The following is a 19,088-nucleotide window of genomic DNA, read 5'->3' on the forward strand; positions in this document are numbered from 1 at the left end:
CCCTTGAAATGATAAAAAAACTTGACATTCTGTTAGTTAAAATGAAGAAATAACACATAGTACCAATATCAAGTGACTGGGAGAAAATATTTCAGCATGTTTATTTTCCGATGACGTCACGACAAACAGAAGATGACGAAAAACAAAAAGATACGTGCCGGATATAACTACTACCATAGCAACTGTTGTAGGAAATGAAGAATACCATTTCCGCCCTTATATTTTTCGTATCGTTGGTAACTGCAGGTAAGATAAAATCAGTAGAAATATTTTAGAAAATAGTAGCTTTTAACAAATATTACTTAAACATTTATGCTCTTGTACATTACCATACTACAGTAAATAACACCTATTATATGTCATTCATGGCTAGAAGAAGTGTGGAAAACTCTGGCTGATTGTTTGTATACCATCCGTTGTATATCGTTATCAGCATACAAGATGTAAAAACAAGAACTGTCACAGGAGACAGCGCGCTCAACTATTTCGATGCTGGATAGTGAAACTGAGCACATTTGACGAAGCTGGAGCTGTCACAGGAGTAGTTAATGACTCCAATGTGGATGAAATATTGGATAATAGCTTGAGTCTGTGTCAAAAGTATTAAGTAATAAGAGAGATAAGGATCAAGTGTATCAAAAAATCAAATAAGTATAATTCTTAACAAAAAGGGGGCATAATTCATGAAATATTGGTGCAAGAGTGATGCACCCTGTGTCATGCTGAATCAAATCTATTTGGTAATAACTGAGATATGGTGAAAATGCATCAAAATTATCCTTTAATTCTAAGTAAAAGGGGGCATTATTCATGGAAAATTGGTGCCAGAGTTATGGACCTTGTGTCAAATGATGTGGGTGATAAGGTGGAATAACTATTTTAAGTTTGAGTCAAATCCATTTTGTAATAACTGAGATAGAGTGAAAGTGCATCAAAACTTTAACCTGAAATTTTAAGCAAAAGGGGGATAATTCATTTAATATTAGTACCATAGTTTTGAACCTTATGTCATATGATGTGGGAGATGATGTGACACAACTATTTAAAGTTTGAATCAAATCCATTTAGTAATAACTGAGATAAGGCGAAAGTGCACCTAAAATTTTAACCTGAAATTCTAAGTAAAAAGGGGGCATAATTCATGAAATAATGGTGCAAGAATTATAACCCTTATGTCATATGATGTGAGTGATGATGTTGAAGAACTATTTAAATTTGAATCAAATCCATTTAATAATAACTGAGATAAAGTGAAAGTGCATCAAAACTTTAACCTGCAATTATAAGTAAAAAGAAGGGATAATTAATAAAATATTGGTGCTAGAGTTATGACCCTTGTGCCATATGATGTGGTCGATGATGTTGAACAACTATTTTAAGTCTGAATCAAATCCATTTTGTAATAACTGAGATAGAGTGAAAGTGCATCAAAACTTTAACCTGAAATTCTAAGCAAAAGGGGGATAATTCATTAAATATAAGTATCACAGTTTTGGACCTTATGTCATATGATGTGGGAGATGATGTGGCACAACTATTTTAACTTTAAATCAAATCCATTTAGTAATAACTGAGACAGAGCGAAAGTGCAGCAAAACTTTAACCTGAAATTCTAAGCAAAAGGGGGATAATTCATTAAATATTAGTACCATAGTTTTGGACCTTATGTCATATGATGTGGGAGATGATGTGGCACAACTATTTTAAGTTTGAGTCAAATCCATTTAGTAATAACTGAGATAGAGTGAAAGTGCACCAAAACTTTTTAACCTAAAATTATAAGTAAAAAGGGGGCATAATTCATGAAATACTGGTGCAAGAATTATAGCCCTTATGTCATATGATGTGAGTGATGATGCTGAACAACTGTTTTAAATTTGAATCAAATCCATTTAGTAATAACTGAGATAAAGTGAAAGTGCACCAAACTTTTTAACCTGAAATTATAAGTAAGATGGGGGGATGATTCATGAAATATTGGTGCCAGAGTTATGACCCTTGTGCCATATGATGTGGTTGATGATGTTGAACAACTATTTTAAGTCTGAATCAAATCCGTTTGGTAATAACTGAGATAAAGTGAAATTGCACCAAAACTTTAACCTGAAATTCTAAGTAAAAAGGGGCTATAATTCATGAAATATTGGTGTCAGAGTTATGACCCTTGTGCTATATGATATGGGTTATGATGAGGAACAAATATTTTAAGTTTGAAATAATCCATCAAGTAATAACAAAGATAAAGAGAAAGTGCATCAAAACTTTAACCATAGTGCGGACGCGGAAGGACGCCGACGCCGAGTCGAGTAGGATGGCTCTCCATACTTCGTATAGTTGAGCTAAAAATCAGATAAGTATGACAGAGGAAAGAAACTGGATTTTTATTTCTTACGCCAACTTAAGATTTTACATATGTACAATTACATGAATAATTAAAGACGTAGATCTACTGCCATACTTGTTATTACCTCAAAACATCCAATTAACAATACTCTATTTGCAGTTTGTCAGTAATTATGCAATGGTAAAATATGGTGTTGATAAAAAATTCAAATTTCAAAAAATAAAAGGAAAGACGCTATGGTATCTTATGATCTTTTCTACTTCATCAACCAATAGATACACAGAAACGTCTATAGTTTAGAAACAAACAAACTTCGTTAGCAGACAGAAAAATCCGGACAAAATTTATCCGTTATTTGTAAACATATGTAATTATGGTTTAATATTTGGCCCCTACACATACCTGTGAAAATTTAACACTTTTGTATCTTTATAACGTACATGTACAGATAGAAAATCAAATTGATTAACCAATAAATGTATTTGAACTACTCTATTATGATTTTGTGTTTCATTTAATCATAAATTATAACTTTGATATGTATTTTTTCTGAATGTGCAAGTTATTTGAGAAATATATACCATGAAAGATATTGCCAAAATATATAGGTGAGTGTTTGAAGTTTCAACAAGTATTTAATAAACAACCGGATGTAACAACGAATGAGCTGGATAAACTTAATTCACAAAAACAGATACTAGGACAAAAAGTTCAAATTATGAATAAATAGTTTGAATGAATACATTATTAAAAAGAACTTAATGAATTGGAAGATGCTTAAATTGACAAAGTGTACAAATATGCTACAATTAGGCGCTGCCCTTGTTTGACACAAGATATAGATATCAGTATTGTTGTGATAACTAAATGAAGCCTCGTGGAGTGACCTGGCAAAGAGGTCAATATAAACAATATAAAATACCGTTTATCATCATCTAAGTAATACAGAGTGAAGCATTCTATTTATGTTAAAAAAAAAACACACGTTAGATAGAGATAGTTAGGTAGATAGATAGTTAGGTAGATAAATGAATGCATGCAATGTATGTTGGCAACAAATCATTCAATGTTTTAGATTATATATGCTGTATGTAATGATTTTCTGACCTTTGGATCTTATTGTTGCTATGCGTAATTGTTGCTATGTCCAGTTTAATCGCTTCTGTCGGAAAACATTTTGATAACTGGTAATTTCATATTTGCAAATATCATCATTTAGCTCATGCTACAGTTATAAAGACGACATCAAATTTCATTCAATAAACCGTTGTTAAATACAAATGTTATGAATTGCTCATTTAAAACATAACTCCAATACTTGCATTTTTATCATAGATAAATGCATCATTTAAGATACTTACATGATATTCTTGTCATTCAAACGTATTTTAGATATACATTGTATATCTAACAACTGTATTGAAATTGACATTCAACTTATTTTCTTTGTTCAATATCCATTGACACATGATTACTAACGAGGATAATTGAAATCGACATTTTGTTTCTAAATCAAATTTATTTACAATGTATGTGACTAATTAGTCCCCTACTGGTTGAAAACAAGTTTCGGGGACTATAGGAACACGCTTTTCCGTCCTTCCGTCATTCCGTCCGTCTTTCCGTCCGTCCGCAATTTCGTGTCCGGTCCATATCTCTGTCATCCATGAAGGGATTTTAATATTACTTGGCACAAATGTTTCCCGTGATGAGACAACGTGTATTGCACAAACGCGGATCCCTAGCTTAAAGGTCAAGGTCACAATTTGAGGTCAAAGGTCAACAGGGCTTTTTTTCTGTCCGGTCCATAACTCTGCCATCCATGAAGGGATTTTAATATTACTTGGCACAAATGTACCTCATAATAAGACAATGTGTCATGCTTGACTTTCAGACCCCTACCTCAAAGGTCAAGCTCAAATGTCAACATGGCATGAACAGGGTCTGTTTCGTGTCCGGTCCATAACTCTGTCATCCATGAAGGGATTTTAATATTACTTGGCCTAAATGTTTCCCATGATGAGACGACATGTCGCGCAAAACGCGGACCCCTAGCTGAAAGGTCAAGGTCAAAATTTGAGGTCAAATGTCAACAGAGCTTTTTGCCTGTCCGGTTCATAACTGTGTCATCCATGAAGGGATTCGAACATTACTTGGCACAGATGTTCACCAATATAAGAGGGAGTGTCATGCACAAGAACCTGGTCCCTAGGTCGAAGGTCAAGGTCACACACAGATGCCAAAGGTCAGATACAAGAATGACTTTGACTGGAACACTTCTTCTTCATGCATGGAGGGATTTTGATGTAACTTGACATAAATGTTCACTATTATAAGACGGATTGTTGTGCGCAAGAATCAGGTCCTTAGGTCTAAGGTCAAGGTCACGCTTAGAGGTCAAATGCCAAATTCAAGAATGACTTTGTCCGGAGCATTTCTACTTTATACATGGAGGGATTTTGATGTAACTTGGCACAAATGTTCACCCGCATGAGACACTCTTGTTTTTTAGAATTATGTCTCTTTATTATTACTAAAAATAGCTTATATTGTAACTTACTTATTACAGACCGCAGTGAAAAGTCGAGACCAGTTTTCTGTGGTACAACATGCATGTTACATCCAATTTTTAGGTGTATTTTGACCTATCTCTACCTGGTAAAGAGTTTTGTGTGAACTTATATGTTTTTTTGTTTTACTATAAGTAACGTTACCTTTTTGATAATCGGCCAAAATGCTATATGAAAACAACTATAGGGTTTTATATATACAAATTTTAATCTTTTAATCCAAGTCTTTTGTTTATAACATACTGTATTATATAGTACAATATTGTTTATACATCATTGACAGATATCAGTTCATTATGCTATACTGCAGTAGAGAAATTTAGGTGCCTTCCAGTAGGTGACTTTGTATTGCATGGCAATACTTCATTCCCTTGTTTATTCCTATTTTGCAGAAAAGTGTGTGGACGATCCTTTGTTTACCGAGGGCGGTAACTCATGCGGTCGTTTAATCCACGAGACGACCACGAGAAGATGTAACGACCTGAATGTTCAAGATGCATGTTGTTTTTCGTGTTCACAAGTCAAAATAGGCATCCAAGGCAATTCGCCATTTTTCTTTATGACTTACTGTAGCAGATGCCTTAATGTAAAACTAAGATAATAAATTAAACTGTGTACTTATATTATAAATAAAAAATTAATCAATAAAAATATTTTATAAGCAACGATTATCATCCGTTCATATTTAATTTTAGTTAATTTTAGATTACTGAACAAGGGCATTCATGTACAAGAACTTGTATATTACAAAAGACTATAGATTTGTCGTACGTAATAAGCATACTTATGTTTTTAACCAATGTTGATGTGCTACAGTGAAAAACCTGGATAAATGGTCAATACTATAGAGTAACTTTCAGTCAGTCATTATACTGTATGATATTCAAATGTGTTTCATCTAAATACATTGCTAGACTGCTTTATTTTAGACTGTCAGTACGGCGACCGTGAATTCTGTCTCCCATTCCTTTGTTCAACATACACCGATCCTGAGAGAGATTGCTGTCTAACATGCGGACAATTTTCTTCGAGTAGTTCAACGTCATCTTCAACATCAAAATTATCATCATCATCATCAGCATCATCAACAACAACAACAACAACATTAACAACAACAAAATCTCCGACAATAACTACACATGATTCAATAACCAGAGGTAAATTTGCTTTTGTATCATCAAACAGTTGTTTTGTTTGACACAACTCTAAGGAAAATTTCCATGAAAGGCAATTAGGATTTACAAGAATGAAAAGGTCGTTGAAACCGAACGTGAAACCCATATGATGCCCCGTTTCTAAAATTCTTTTAAATGTAGATTTTAAACTGAAGAATTTGTATATCATTGTAAAGAATACTGCAGTTGGTAAAGTGATTTTAATGGTGCTTAAAGAACGTGTGCATTATTGTATTTATCACTGGATAATTTAAGGGATCATGTATTTTTCAGTTCATTTTAGCCATTTATGCCATAATCTTGTTTATAATATTGTATTTTTGGCCGCCTTTGTAATATTCGCAAACTCCTGGTTAGAATGTAAGGAAAAACATCAAATTGGTATTGCCATGCAAACAATTGTCACAAAGTAAACGATCAAATTGATATGAAAATATCTAAAACAATACTAAAGGGACTGACCTCCAGATCTAACAAAAACAAAGAAAGAAGAAAATTTTCGGAAATTATTACTATATCTTTATGAAGGTTCTGAAACCTAATTACTGACAGTAACACATGATAATTAGTTGTGCTTACGAATGTTTCGTATTCAAAATTGAAAAGCGTTTGTCATGGGGAATCCAAAGCATTCTGACTTAATTATAAAGCCGTTAAGTAGGAATTCCTCCGTCTTGTCCTGATTTAGCATCTTATGGTAGTTTAAAAACGAAACATTTGGTCTTATGTTCACAATATGGCCAAACTTCAACTTTTAGGAAAGACCATTTTTACCCAAACTCTGGAGTCTAGTCCCTTTAATATCAAATTTAATTTTTAGTACTAAAATAAAATCATTAAAGATATCTTAGACTTCGAACTTCGAAGGTTCCTTCTACTGATCCGGGGACTTGTTAACTTACGTATCGCTGATATCTGGTTCCTGTAAAATAAGATATCCATAAAAAGCACAGGGTTGTCTACTCAAAATATAATCTCATATAACTGCACGTGTTTTTCCAATTTCAGATTATACGGCATGTGTGGATGATCCTACCTTTAGCAAGGATGTCCTTGAATGTGCAAGCTTGATTCACGGGAATATACGCGAGTGTTATGATTCAGCTGTAGAGTATGCTTGTTGTCGTTCTTGCTCACAAGTCACCATAAATATCCCAGGTATAACGTTTGCTTATCATTATTGATATCCCAGGTAAATTGTTTAGAAGTTATTTGGAATATCCCAGGTAAAGTGCTCATATGTCACCATTGATATCCCAAGTAAAACGTATATAAGTCGATTTCAACTACCAAGGTAAAATGTTTACAATTTACTGACTGAGTTTTAATATCCCAGGTAAAATGTAAAATAAGTTAGTATTGATTTCCTTGGTAAAATGTTTCTATCGAAATCCTCTGTTAAACTTGGTATGTGAACCTAGATATCATATGGGCCCTATCTGTCATTCTTGGATAACCAATTAAGAAACGATCTTTGGGGGTTCATGCGATATGAACGACAGAATATGATCGGCAAATCCATGAGTCGCTCTATCGATTCATTTCAAATTTGCTGATCCTATTATGTAGTTCATTTCGCATGAACACTGGAAAAATAAATTAATATTTTATATTTACATTATTTTTCCTTTGATTTTATTATCAAGTGTTATTCATAAACTGCATATATTTTGTTCTTTTTAAAATTATAATCAGCTTCCCGGTCTCATCAAAACAGCGGTCCATTATCACTAAGCAGCGTTGTCGTAACTGTTCTGGTTTTTCTTTTACGATTCAAATAAAATGAACGTCATAATTTTCAATAAAACGGATTGGAAGAGTGTAAATAATGGACCCTATTTACCATGCTTCGATACCCAGTGGACCCTGTTTGTGACCCTTGGATATCCAATAGACCATATATGCCATGCATGTATATCCAATGGGCCCTATATGCCATGTTTGGATATCTAATGGGCACTGTTTGCAATGCATGGATATCAAATGTACCCGGTTTGTCATGCTTGCATGACTATCCAGTGAATGCTGTTTGCACCACCCTTGGATATTCAGTGAACCCTATATTATGCTTGGATACACAGTGAACCCTATATGTCATGCCTGGATATCCAATGGACCCTTAAGGCCATGCTTGGATATCCATGGACCCTGTGTGCCATGCCTGAATATCCAATGGACCCTATATGCTATGCTTGGATATCCAATGGACCCTATATGCCATGTTTGAACATATAACGAACTCTGTTTGCCACATCAGTGGACCCTTATGCCATGCATGGATATCTACTGGACCCTATATGCTATTATGGGATATCAAATGAACCCTGTTTGCCATACTGGGATATCCAATGGACCCTTTACGCCATACTTGGATATCAAATGGACCTTGTTTGCCATGCTTGAATATATAATGCACCCTTAATGCCATGCTCCGCTATCCAATGGACGCTTTATGCCATGCTTGGATGTCCTATGGACCCTGTATGCCACCGCTGAGTATTCAATGGACCCTATATGCCTTGCTTAGATATCCAATGGACCCTATGTGCCATGCTTGGTTATCCAATGGACCCTGTTTGACACAATTTGATATCCTACAGATCCTACTTGAAATACTTGAATACACAATGAATCATTACTGACATTCTTTAAAATTTTGATCTAGTTTAAAATGTGCTTCAACTTACAAAGCATCTCGTAATTTTACATCATAATCTATGTTATTCAATTGTTTTTCATTGAAATACCTATCCTGTCTGATCTATCTTCCAGACTGCCAATACGGTGATCGTAAATTCTGCCTCCCGTTTCTTTGTTCATCATACACGGATCCTGAAAGAGATTGTTGTCTTACATGCAGGCAATTTTCTTCAAGTAGTTCTTCAACATCATCTACAACAGCATCAACATCAAAATCTTCATTATTATTAACTACAACATCTCCGACAGTAACTACACATAATTCGATAAACACATCAAGTAAGTTTGGTTTTATTTCATCAAACGCATGTTTTGTTTGACAAATCGACACTGAGGACATTTTACATTAAAGACAATTCTAATTTGTTATGTTTTAGATGAATAAAACTGAAGTGCTTAGTACATAGCTTTTGATTTTTTGTGATGTTAAAATATCTACTGCAATATCTATTAAATTTATCGCCAGTTGATCGTGTGTTTTTCCATGCCATTGTAAACCATTTAGGGTCTGAACAGTTTACAACTATTGCAATTTTCACGCTAATTGCTTTGGTTAGCAGATTAGGGAAAAAACGATATGTCGTCACGTTAGCGCAAAAAGTGAATACGTACTGCTTTGAGTCAATGCAGTTGCCCACTTCTTACATTGAGGTGACGATGTATTGCCGTGTAGAAACATGTTAAGAAGACAAAAGTCCATTTTGTATAAAAGTAAAAAAAAGAAATATCGAAAAAGATAATACATGCTATGTAGTGCGTACGCTACAGCCAGCCGTTAGTAGGTAACTTGAAGTATGTGATTATAATTGTGTTGATTTTAAATGTACATCTTTAATACTACATTGAAATGATTCAAAATGTTTTACATTTTATAACACTTCAGTATTCAACAGGTGTCTACTACTGATCCAGGGACTTGCAAAATTATATAAACCTGAATCTGGTTCCTCCAAAATAAGACATTGATAAGTACACTGCCGCAGGTTTGTTTAATCAAAAAGCAGATCTCATTTAATTGCATACGCATTTTCAATTTTAGATTATAAAGAATGTGTGGATGATCCGTCCTTTGCCAAGGATGTTCTTGAATGTGCAAGCTTAGTTCAAAGAGACGTGCGGGAGTGTTATGACCCAGCCGTAGAGTATGCATGTTGCCTTTCTTGCTCACAAGTCACCATTGATATCCCAGGTAAAACGTTTACAATCAAAGTTTATATTCAAGTTAACGTGTTCACAAGCCACTTTTAATATCCAAAGTAAATTGTTTACAAACATCATGTAACAATAAAGTTAGAGAAAAACATACGTTTATAGACTTGTAAAATTGCTCATTGTTAAATATGTTTTGTTTCTGTTTGAAGGATGCCAGTATGGGGATCGTGTGTATTGTATTTCTTTCCTTTGTCCGACATATGAGAATCCGGAGGGTGATTGTTGTTTCACGTGCCGAGGTACTACGTCACGCAGTACTACTAGGTTAAGTAGTACATCGTTGTCATCACTTTCTTCCTCTTCGTCTACTTTAAAGATACCTCCGTTCGAAACAGGTAGATGTTCCTCCATATCAGACGTGTTAATAAACTATTTATAGAGTAATGGTGGTGTCAGAGGTTTGAGTTCACGTTAAGACTATTTTATGCAGCTGTGACTACTGTTTGTTTATATTCTAAAAACAGGATGTTCCTCTACCATTGAAGCTTATGTAGACATTCATTGTTATAATAATAATACCCTTTACACTCCAGCATAGCCTAGAGCGGAATTCTTTCATTGAAATGAATTGACTCCAGATCCCAAACGATCAGAATAATATAATGAAATAAAAAATTTGCATTTATTTAGCTTAAACATATTCATGTCACACAAGGGGAATATTCAATTTTACCTTTGCTGTATATATAAGACGCTCTTTAGAACCGTTCACCTTATGGTGGCTGATTTCTGTCATTTCGTTTTGACATATTGCTGCGTTTGAACTTCACCTAGTAATTAAATGTACAACATTTCAAATTTTATCATTATTTTAATGTTGTATTTAACATGCTCTCTTAATGCAGTTCTAGTCGTTTGGGACCATGGAGTCAATTCACTTCAATGACTAGGCTATGCTGCAGCGTAAAGGGTATTGCACATTTCATTACCTCTAATGAACAGACTCAATTAAACTGATAATGTCGTTTTTTTCTTTTTGCTTGGCTGCATTTTTTTTTTTGGTTCCAAAGGATCTTATTACATATTTTTATTAATTATGAACTAACTACGTGCATTTTATCTAAAAGACGCAGGAAATAAAAACTTGCATATAAAATGCCAGCAGGACCATTCTTGAGGTCATCTGTACTAAGCAGCAATTTTACCTTGCCTTTACCAGACATATTGTGTTGTTTCATCGACTGACAGATTAAACAGGTTTTTTTTTCTTCTAAGAATTCAATGAATTAACTGAAGCTTCTACATTTTAGACCGGCTTTTGGAATGTGTTGATGATCAATCCTTTACTAGGGAAGGTAACTCGTGTGGTAATTTGATTCGTGAGTCAACAATAGACGAGTGTTATGACCCAGTTGTTGAAGCCTCTTGTTGCTTTTCGTGTACACAAGTCAGCACTGGCATCACTGGTATGTATCTATTCTCATTTTCTTTGATGATTAACTGTACCTGGCTTAGTTTTGCTTAAAGATGTTGATTAACATTCTTATTTTAATGGCTTAGTTTTGCTTAAAGATGTTGATTAACATTCTTATTTTAATAGAACATTTCTCCATATTAATGTCATTGTTTTTTAAATTTGAGAAAGAACGTTCAATCTGATAGGAATTGTAAATAAAAATTACAGCCAGAGTGATTTAGTGTGTTTTAGGCTTTAGGAGTATTTTTTTATAGTCTGTCAAACATATAGAACATCTTTCAGAATGTGTTAGTAACGCAGTCAAATGCTAGATGTAGAGATTTTCCGAATTGTAACCATTACCTAATTAAAAATATTCAGTAAAAGAATTCTGATTTAACAATGTTGAAAGTTTTAAGGTTCTTTTTGTCTTGAAAAAATAACTAGAAATTGCTTTTGTAAAAAAACGCATGTCTCCCCGAATGCAAAGTCCTATAGGCAAGAAGTCAATAAGGGTAAGGAGCGAAAGTCGAAGAGACACTGATGGTTGGCTGCAATAGGGATCATCTACTTGGCATGTCCAGTCATCCCGCTAAGTTTCAACACTCTTGGCCTAGTGGTTCTCAAGTCACTGTTCAGGCTCCTGTGACCTTGACTTTTGATCAAGTGATCCCCAAAATTAATAGGGGTCATCTACTCTGCATGTCCAATCATTCTATTAAGTTTCATTCTAGGTCAAGTGGTTCTCAAGTTATTTTCCGGAAATGATTTTACATGACCTGGCCCCTGTGACCTTGACCTTTAATAGACTGACCCAAAAATCAATAGGGGTCATCTACTCTGCATGTTCAATCATCCTGTGAAGTTTTAACATTCTGGGTCAAGTGGTTCTCAAGTTATTGATCGGAAATCGTTTTCCATGTTCAGGATCTTGTGGCCTTTACCTTTAACAGAGTGACCCCAAAATCGATAGGGATCATCTACTCTGCATGTTCAATCTTCCTATGAAGTTTCAACATTCTAGGTCAAGAGGTTCTCAAATTATTGATCGGAAACGGTTATCATTGTTCAGGCCCCTGTGACCTTGACCTTTAATGGAGTGACCCCAAAAACAAATAGGGGTCATTTACTCTGCAGGAACAATCATCCTATGAAGTTTCATTATTCTGGGTCGAGAGGTTCTCAAGTTATTGATCGGAAATGGTTTTCGATGTTCAGGCCCTTATGAGCTTGACCTTTAACAGAATGACCCCAAAATCGATAGGAGTCATCTACTCTACATGACCAATCATCCTATTAAGTTTCAACATTCTGGGTCAAGAGGTTCTCAAGTTACTGACCGGAAATTGTTTTCAATGTTCAGGCCCCTGTGACCTTGACCTTTAACAGAGTGAACCCAAAATCAATAGGGGTCATTTACTGTGCATGACCAATCATCCTATGAAGTTTCAACATTCTGGGTCAAGTTATTCTTGAGTTATTGATCGGAAATGGTTTTCCATGTTCAGGCCCCTGTGACCTTGACCTTTGACGGAGTGAACCCAAAAACAATAGGGGTCGTCTCCTTCATAAGTCCTACCAATCTTTGAAGTTTGAAAGTTCTAGGTCAAATGATTCTCCAGTTATTGTTCGGAAATGAAGTGTGACGTACGGACGGACGGGAAGACGGACGGACGGACAGGGCAAAAACAATATGTTTCCTTCAGAGGAGGGGTGGGGTGGTTGGGGGCGGGAGACATAATAATGCATTGTACATCGAAAGGCATGCCAATTTATTACTTCAAAAACATTGTTTCTCTCAACGGATAACTCTCGACATGATAGTTCAGTGCTGTTAATGTTTTATTGGCCTAAAGAATTGAGGTTGACACAAATGTTATCTATGAATAAAAAAAACAGAATAAGATTTTGACCACTTTATGGTTATACTTGAATATAAAAATTTGTTTATAAAAAAATATTAATATGAATTATCTTAAGTGTTAGGTCACAACCGTTAATTGGTAAAAGGTGTACAAATTAATCGATATAGTACGATCATCATATTCAATATTTTTTCTTAATATATCTCTGTATCAAGTACTAAGCACATTATTTTATTTCAATCGTAAAATACCGTATCAAATCTTTTTAATGATTAAACTTGATTGTCAATCTCAATTTGTAAAGCAATCTCTTGTTTAATTTGAACACTATCATAACGAGTAACAAGAAAAAAATAATTTAAACCTGCCATAGCGACCCCTTGTGTTAAACAGCCACTTGCATTACGCAGCCAGTCAACTTATTCTGAAATAGAATTTTTGTTCTAATTTCAATTTGTCAAAGAAATTCATTATTTGCGTAAATACAAAGTTATGAATACATTTTTTCGTCATCTTTATTTTTATTTTAAGACTCTCGAATAGACGGTAAATACCTTAAAGCACAAAATTCTTGTTTGCAGACTGTCCGTATGGCGATCAGATCGTCTGTCTTCCTTTCCTCTGCTCAACATATGAAAATCCAGAGAGAGATTGTTGTCTTACGTGTAGAGATATATCTTCCAGTAGTTCATCATCATCGTCATCATCATCACCATCTTCTTCGTCGTCGTCATCATTTTCAACATCCTCGTCGTCGACAACGACAAAACCTACAACACCTGGAATGACAACAACGTCAAGTATATATCTACTTTTATTAGTACTCCATTTGGTAAAAAAAATATGACATTAGTTATTTTCGATTTAACCTTAACTTTAAGTAACAAATGGTTTAATCCTATGTTAATTACATTAATTTTCAGAAATGACAAAATGACAGTATTTTATAGTGGACATTTTTGGCAATTAAAGATAAATGTTTGTTTATCAATATCTTAATTAGTACTTATACGTGCTACAAGAAAGGGATTGGATACTTTTAAGCAAGTATTTTTCGTATGAGGTATTCATTCGATACATTAAAGGGGTATTCAGTCAAAATTGTGGACAAAATTCAAAAGTAAGTAAGATAGATAGATTATTTCTTACGTTAACGGCGTGTGTGCGCAATAACTTTATATTTTACTGACCATGACAGGTATGGATAACATCTAAAAATTGCTATATAATGTCATTTATCACATTTCTTTTTGATGTTACTGTCGTTTAGGACGGACAACGTTAGATACTTGCAGTGTAAAGGTCATAATAGGATAATTTGTAACGTATTTTCGTAATTCCAGATATAGTCATTAAACGACTACCATAGGAAGATTTAGTTACTAATAGATAAAAAGTCTCTTTCATAAACAAAGCGGAGTTAATTAGTATAAATACACCATGTATCTCTTCTCTCGTAAAAAATATCTGAATATTCCTTTAAAGTTCAGCTGTACATGCATGTCAGGGTGTTACCTTCTAAACATCTTACTGAATTATGGCAACATCAAAAATAGAAATTGCATTCGACGACTTCATGAATGGTTTCAAAATTGCTACCCATAGTAACAGAAACAACTCGAATATCATAAGCACATGATCTTACAACCTTAATGATATACAAACTATGTGATAATATGTTTTACCTTATATTAGTAAGTGTGCCAATATCTTTACAGCTCTCTATACATTCTCATCACCTGTCACAACTACAGAGAAAAAAGCAACCGATATCACAACCACAACTCCTGATTTAACAACAGAAGAAATTAATACTATAACAGGATCCACATCATCTGCAACAACTGACATCCCATTCACAACTCCTGTTTCATCAACAGAAGAAATTAATACTACAACAGGATCCTCTTACATGATATCTACATCTCTTGTCACAACAACAGGAGAAAAAACAACTGACATGTCATCAACGTCTCAAGCTACAACAAAGGAGAAAACGACTGACATGGCATCTAAATCTCCTGCAACAACAACAAAGGAGAAAACAACCGACATGATATCTACATCTCCTGCAGCAGCAGCAACAGAGGAGAAAACAACTGACATGACATCTACATCTCCTGCCACAACAACAGAAGAGACAACAACTGACATGTCATCAACGTCTCAAGCTGCAACAAAAGAGAAAACGACTGACATGGCATCTAAATCTCCTGTAACAACAACAAAGGAGAAAACAACCGACATGACATCTACATCTCCTGTAGTAGCAACAACAGAGGAGAAAACAACTGACATGACATCTACATCTATTGCCACAACAGCAGAGGAGATAAAAACAGACATGACATCTACATTTCCTGCCACAACTACAGAAGAGAAAACGACTGGCATGACATCTACATCTCCTGCCACAACTACAGAGAGAAACGATGGCAGACATCTAATCTCCTGCACAACACAGAAAGAAACGACTGCATGGCATCTACATCTCCTGCCACAACTACAGAAGAGAAAACGACTGGCATGACATCTACATCTCCTGCCACAACTACAGAAGAGAAAACGACTGGCATGACATCTACATCTCCTGCCACAACTACAGAAGAGAAAACGACTGGCATGACATCTACATCTCCTGCCACAACTACAGAAGAGAAAACGACTGGCATGGCATCTACATCTCCTGCCACAAAAACAAAAGAGATGACAACTGACATGATATCTACATTTCCTGCAACAACAACAGAGGAAAAAACAACTGACATGGCATCTACATCTCCTGTTACATCTACAGAAGTGAAAACAACTGACATGACATCTACATCTCCTGCAACAACCACGGAGGAGAAAACAACTGACATGACATCTACATCTCCTGTCACAACAACAGAAGAGAAAACAACTGACATGACATCTACATCTCCTGTTACATCTACAGAAGAGAAAACAACTGACATGACATCTACATCTCCTGCAACAACCACGGAGGAGAAAACAACTGACATGACATCTACATCTCCTGTCACAACAACAGAAGAGAAAACAACTGACATGACATCTACATCTCCTGTTACATCTACAGAAGAGAAAACAACTGACATGACATCTACATCTCCTGCCACAACAACAGCGGAGAAAACAACTGACATGACATCTACATCTCCTGTCACAACAACAGCGGAGAAAACAACTGACATGACATCTACATCTCCTGCAACAACCACGGAGGAGAAAACAACTGACATGACATCTACATCTCCTGCCACAACAACAGAAGAGAAAACAACTGACATGACATCTACATCTCCTGCAACAACCACGGAGGAGAAAACAACTGACATGATATCTACATCTCCTGCCACAACAACAGAAGAGAAAACAACTGACATGACATCTACATCTCCTGCCACAACAGCAGAGGAGAAAACAACTGACATGACATCTACATCTCCTGCAACAACCACGGAGGAGAAAACAACTGACATGATATCTACATCTCCTGCCACAACAACAGAAGAGAAAACAACTGACATGACATCTACATCTCCTGTTACATCTACAGAAGAGAAAACAACTGGCATGACATCTACATCTCCTGCCACAACAACAGCGGAGAAAACAACTGACATGACATCTACATCTCCTGCAACAACCACGGAGGAGAAAACGACTGACATGACATCTACATCTCCTGCCACAACAACAGAAAAGAAAACAACTGACATGACATCTTCATCTCCTGCCACAACAACAAAGGAGAAAACAGCTGACATGTCATCTACATTATCTGCCACAATAACAAAGGAGAAAACAACTGACGTGACATCTACATTTCCTGCAACAACAATAGAACAGAAAACAACTGACATGACATCTACATCTCCTGCAACAACAACAGAGGAGAAAACGACTGGCATGACATCTACATCTCCTGCAAAAACAACAGAGAGGAAAATTACTGACATGACCTCTACATCTCCTGCCACAATAACAGAGGGGAAAATAACTTACATGACATCTACATCTCCTGCCACAACAACAGAGGGGAAAGTAACTGACATGACATCCGAATCTCCTGCCGTAACAACAGAAGAGAAAACAACTGACTTAACATCTACGTCTCCTGCCACGACAACAAGAGTGTTTATAACTGGCATGTCGTCTTCGTCTCTCGCCTCAACAACAGAAGAGACCGCAACTCGTATGACATCTACTTCTTATGCCACAGATGAAAAAACAACGTTGTCTGTCTCACAAACTACTAAAGCAGGGAAAACAACTGAAGGTCCTGAGACAAAATATGAGTCGTTTGTTAGTGAGTTTTAATCTGAATGTTTTATTAAGAACATTTTGTCTTTTGTAACCCTATCTTAACAACGAACAATTTTATTCCTATTCACTGAACAAACATGCGTAGTGCTCAGTTTAACCCACAGGTGTCTAAACAGGTCATGTTTTAATTCTTTTAACAACAGCATTATGGTGATAGCCATGATAGTGTCTTTTCATATTGAATTTATTGAACGAGTTGAATAAGATAATACAATGCGAGGTTCTGTCGAGCATTTTATCATTTTTTTCTAACGAGTTTAATCTATTCAATGTGGAAAGAAAAGTATGTTATATTCTTTTAACCGCATATTAGATTTTTCCTGATGAAACATCAACAGTTTTCATCCTAGAATTAGAACGTTTTGTACACAGCGAGGCTGAAACGAAAGTTCTACCCGGAAGTGCAGCTGTGAGTTTTGCGCGTCTATTCGTATCTCCTTTAAAGAGTACCTAAGGGCGGATAAATGTAGTTTCCGAAAAGGGCTATTATAGAATTGTTTACTGAAAAGTCAACATCACGGAAGTAAGGAGTATACTGAACAAAACCCATCAGCATCAATTTTAGGCATAGGAAATAGAGATCAATATAATTGCACCTTCACTAATCCTACCTGCCATTCAGCAGTACCAACTTGTCATTCGGCCGTTGTTACTTGTCATCCGGTAGTCTTGTGTGGTTCGACTGACTAATGACAAGTTACCGCTGCCGTATAACAATATACTAATAAGCTCATGTTTTGTGTTCCATATAATTGTGAAACGCTACTAAAAATAGCGATCATACTTTTAGTTTATTTGCGTAGCAAGTATATACCACTAAGTCGGATTGTGCAGTCAATATTTCGGTACTTTTCTGTTACATGAAGTAAGAGCGGCTATCTCAGTACAAAATAGTTACGACTTCTAGTGGCACTAGGTCTAGATTTCCGACTGGTCATATGATCACTTTGTAAAACATAATAGTTATCGCGATGTCATTTGCTTTCCTTTACCATTAACGACAACAATGAATCCAGTTGTCATTTGCTTTCCTTTACCATTAACGACCACAATTAATCCAGTTGTCATTTGCTTTCCTTTTACCATTAACGACCACAATGAATTCGGTTGTCATTGCTTTCCTTTACCATTAACGGCCCCAATGAATCCAGTTGTCATTTGTTTTCCTTTGCCATTAACGACCACAATGAATCCAGTTGTCATTTGCTTTCCTTTGCCATTAACGGCCACAATGAATCCAGTTGTCATTTGCTTTCCTTTACCATTAACGACCACAATGAATCCAGTTGTCATTTGCTTTCCTTTACCATTAACGGTCACAATGAATCCAGTTTTCATTTGCTTTCCTTTACCATTAACGGCCACAATGAATCCTGTTGGCATTTGCTTTCCTTTACAATTAAAGACCATAATGAATACATTAAGGACCAAAATGAATCTCGTCATTTGAGTCGTCATTTGCTTTCCTTTATCATCAACGATCACAATGAA

General features: G+C 35.5%; 1 protein-coding gene across 1 annotated transcript; it reads left to right on the forward strand.

Moving 5' to 3' along the window:
* Window positions 1-194: 194 nt before the first annotated feature.
* Window positions 195-17,591, forward strand: LOC123538078 (mucin-2-like). Its single transcript, XM_053529766.1, has 10 exons — window positions 195-246; window positions 5,844-6,001; window positions 6,266-6,320; window positions 7,098-7,247; window positions 8,862-9,068; window positions 9,829-9,978; window positions 10,151-10,336; window positions 13,844-14,062; window positions 14,981-15,697; window positions 15,772-17,591. Exons 1-10 carry the CDS (start codon window positions 195-197, stop codon window positions 17,589-17,591), a joined length of 3,714 nt encoding a protein of 1,237 aa, XP_053385741.1.
* Window positions 17,592-19,088: the final 1,497 nt, after the last annotated feature.

This window comes from Mercenaria mercenaria, chromosome 18 (assembly GCF_021730395.1).
Source record: "Mercenaria mercenaria strain notata chromosome 18, MADL_Memer_1, whole genome shotgun sequence".
Classification (NCBI taxonomy): Eukaryota; Metazoa; Mollusca; class Bivalvia; order Venerida; family Veneridae; genus Mercenaria; species Mercenaria mercenaria.

Coding starts and splice junctions, on each gene's coding strand:
- LOC123538078 (XM_053529766.1), top strand. CDS start 195: ATGAAGAATACCATTTCCGCCCTTATATTTTTCGTATCGTTGGTAACT. Junction 247..5,843: donor CGTATCGTTGGTAACTGCAG/GTAAGATAAAAT, acceptor GCTTTATTTTAG/ACTGTCAGTACGGCGACCGT. Junction 6,002..6,265: donor CATCATCATCAGCATCATCA/ACAACAACAACA, acceptor ATCATTGTAAAG/AATACTGCAGTTGGTAAAGT.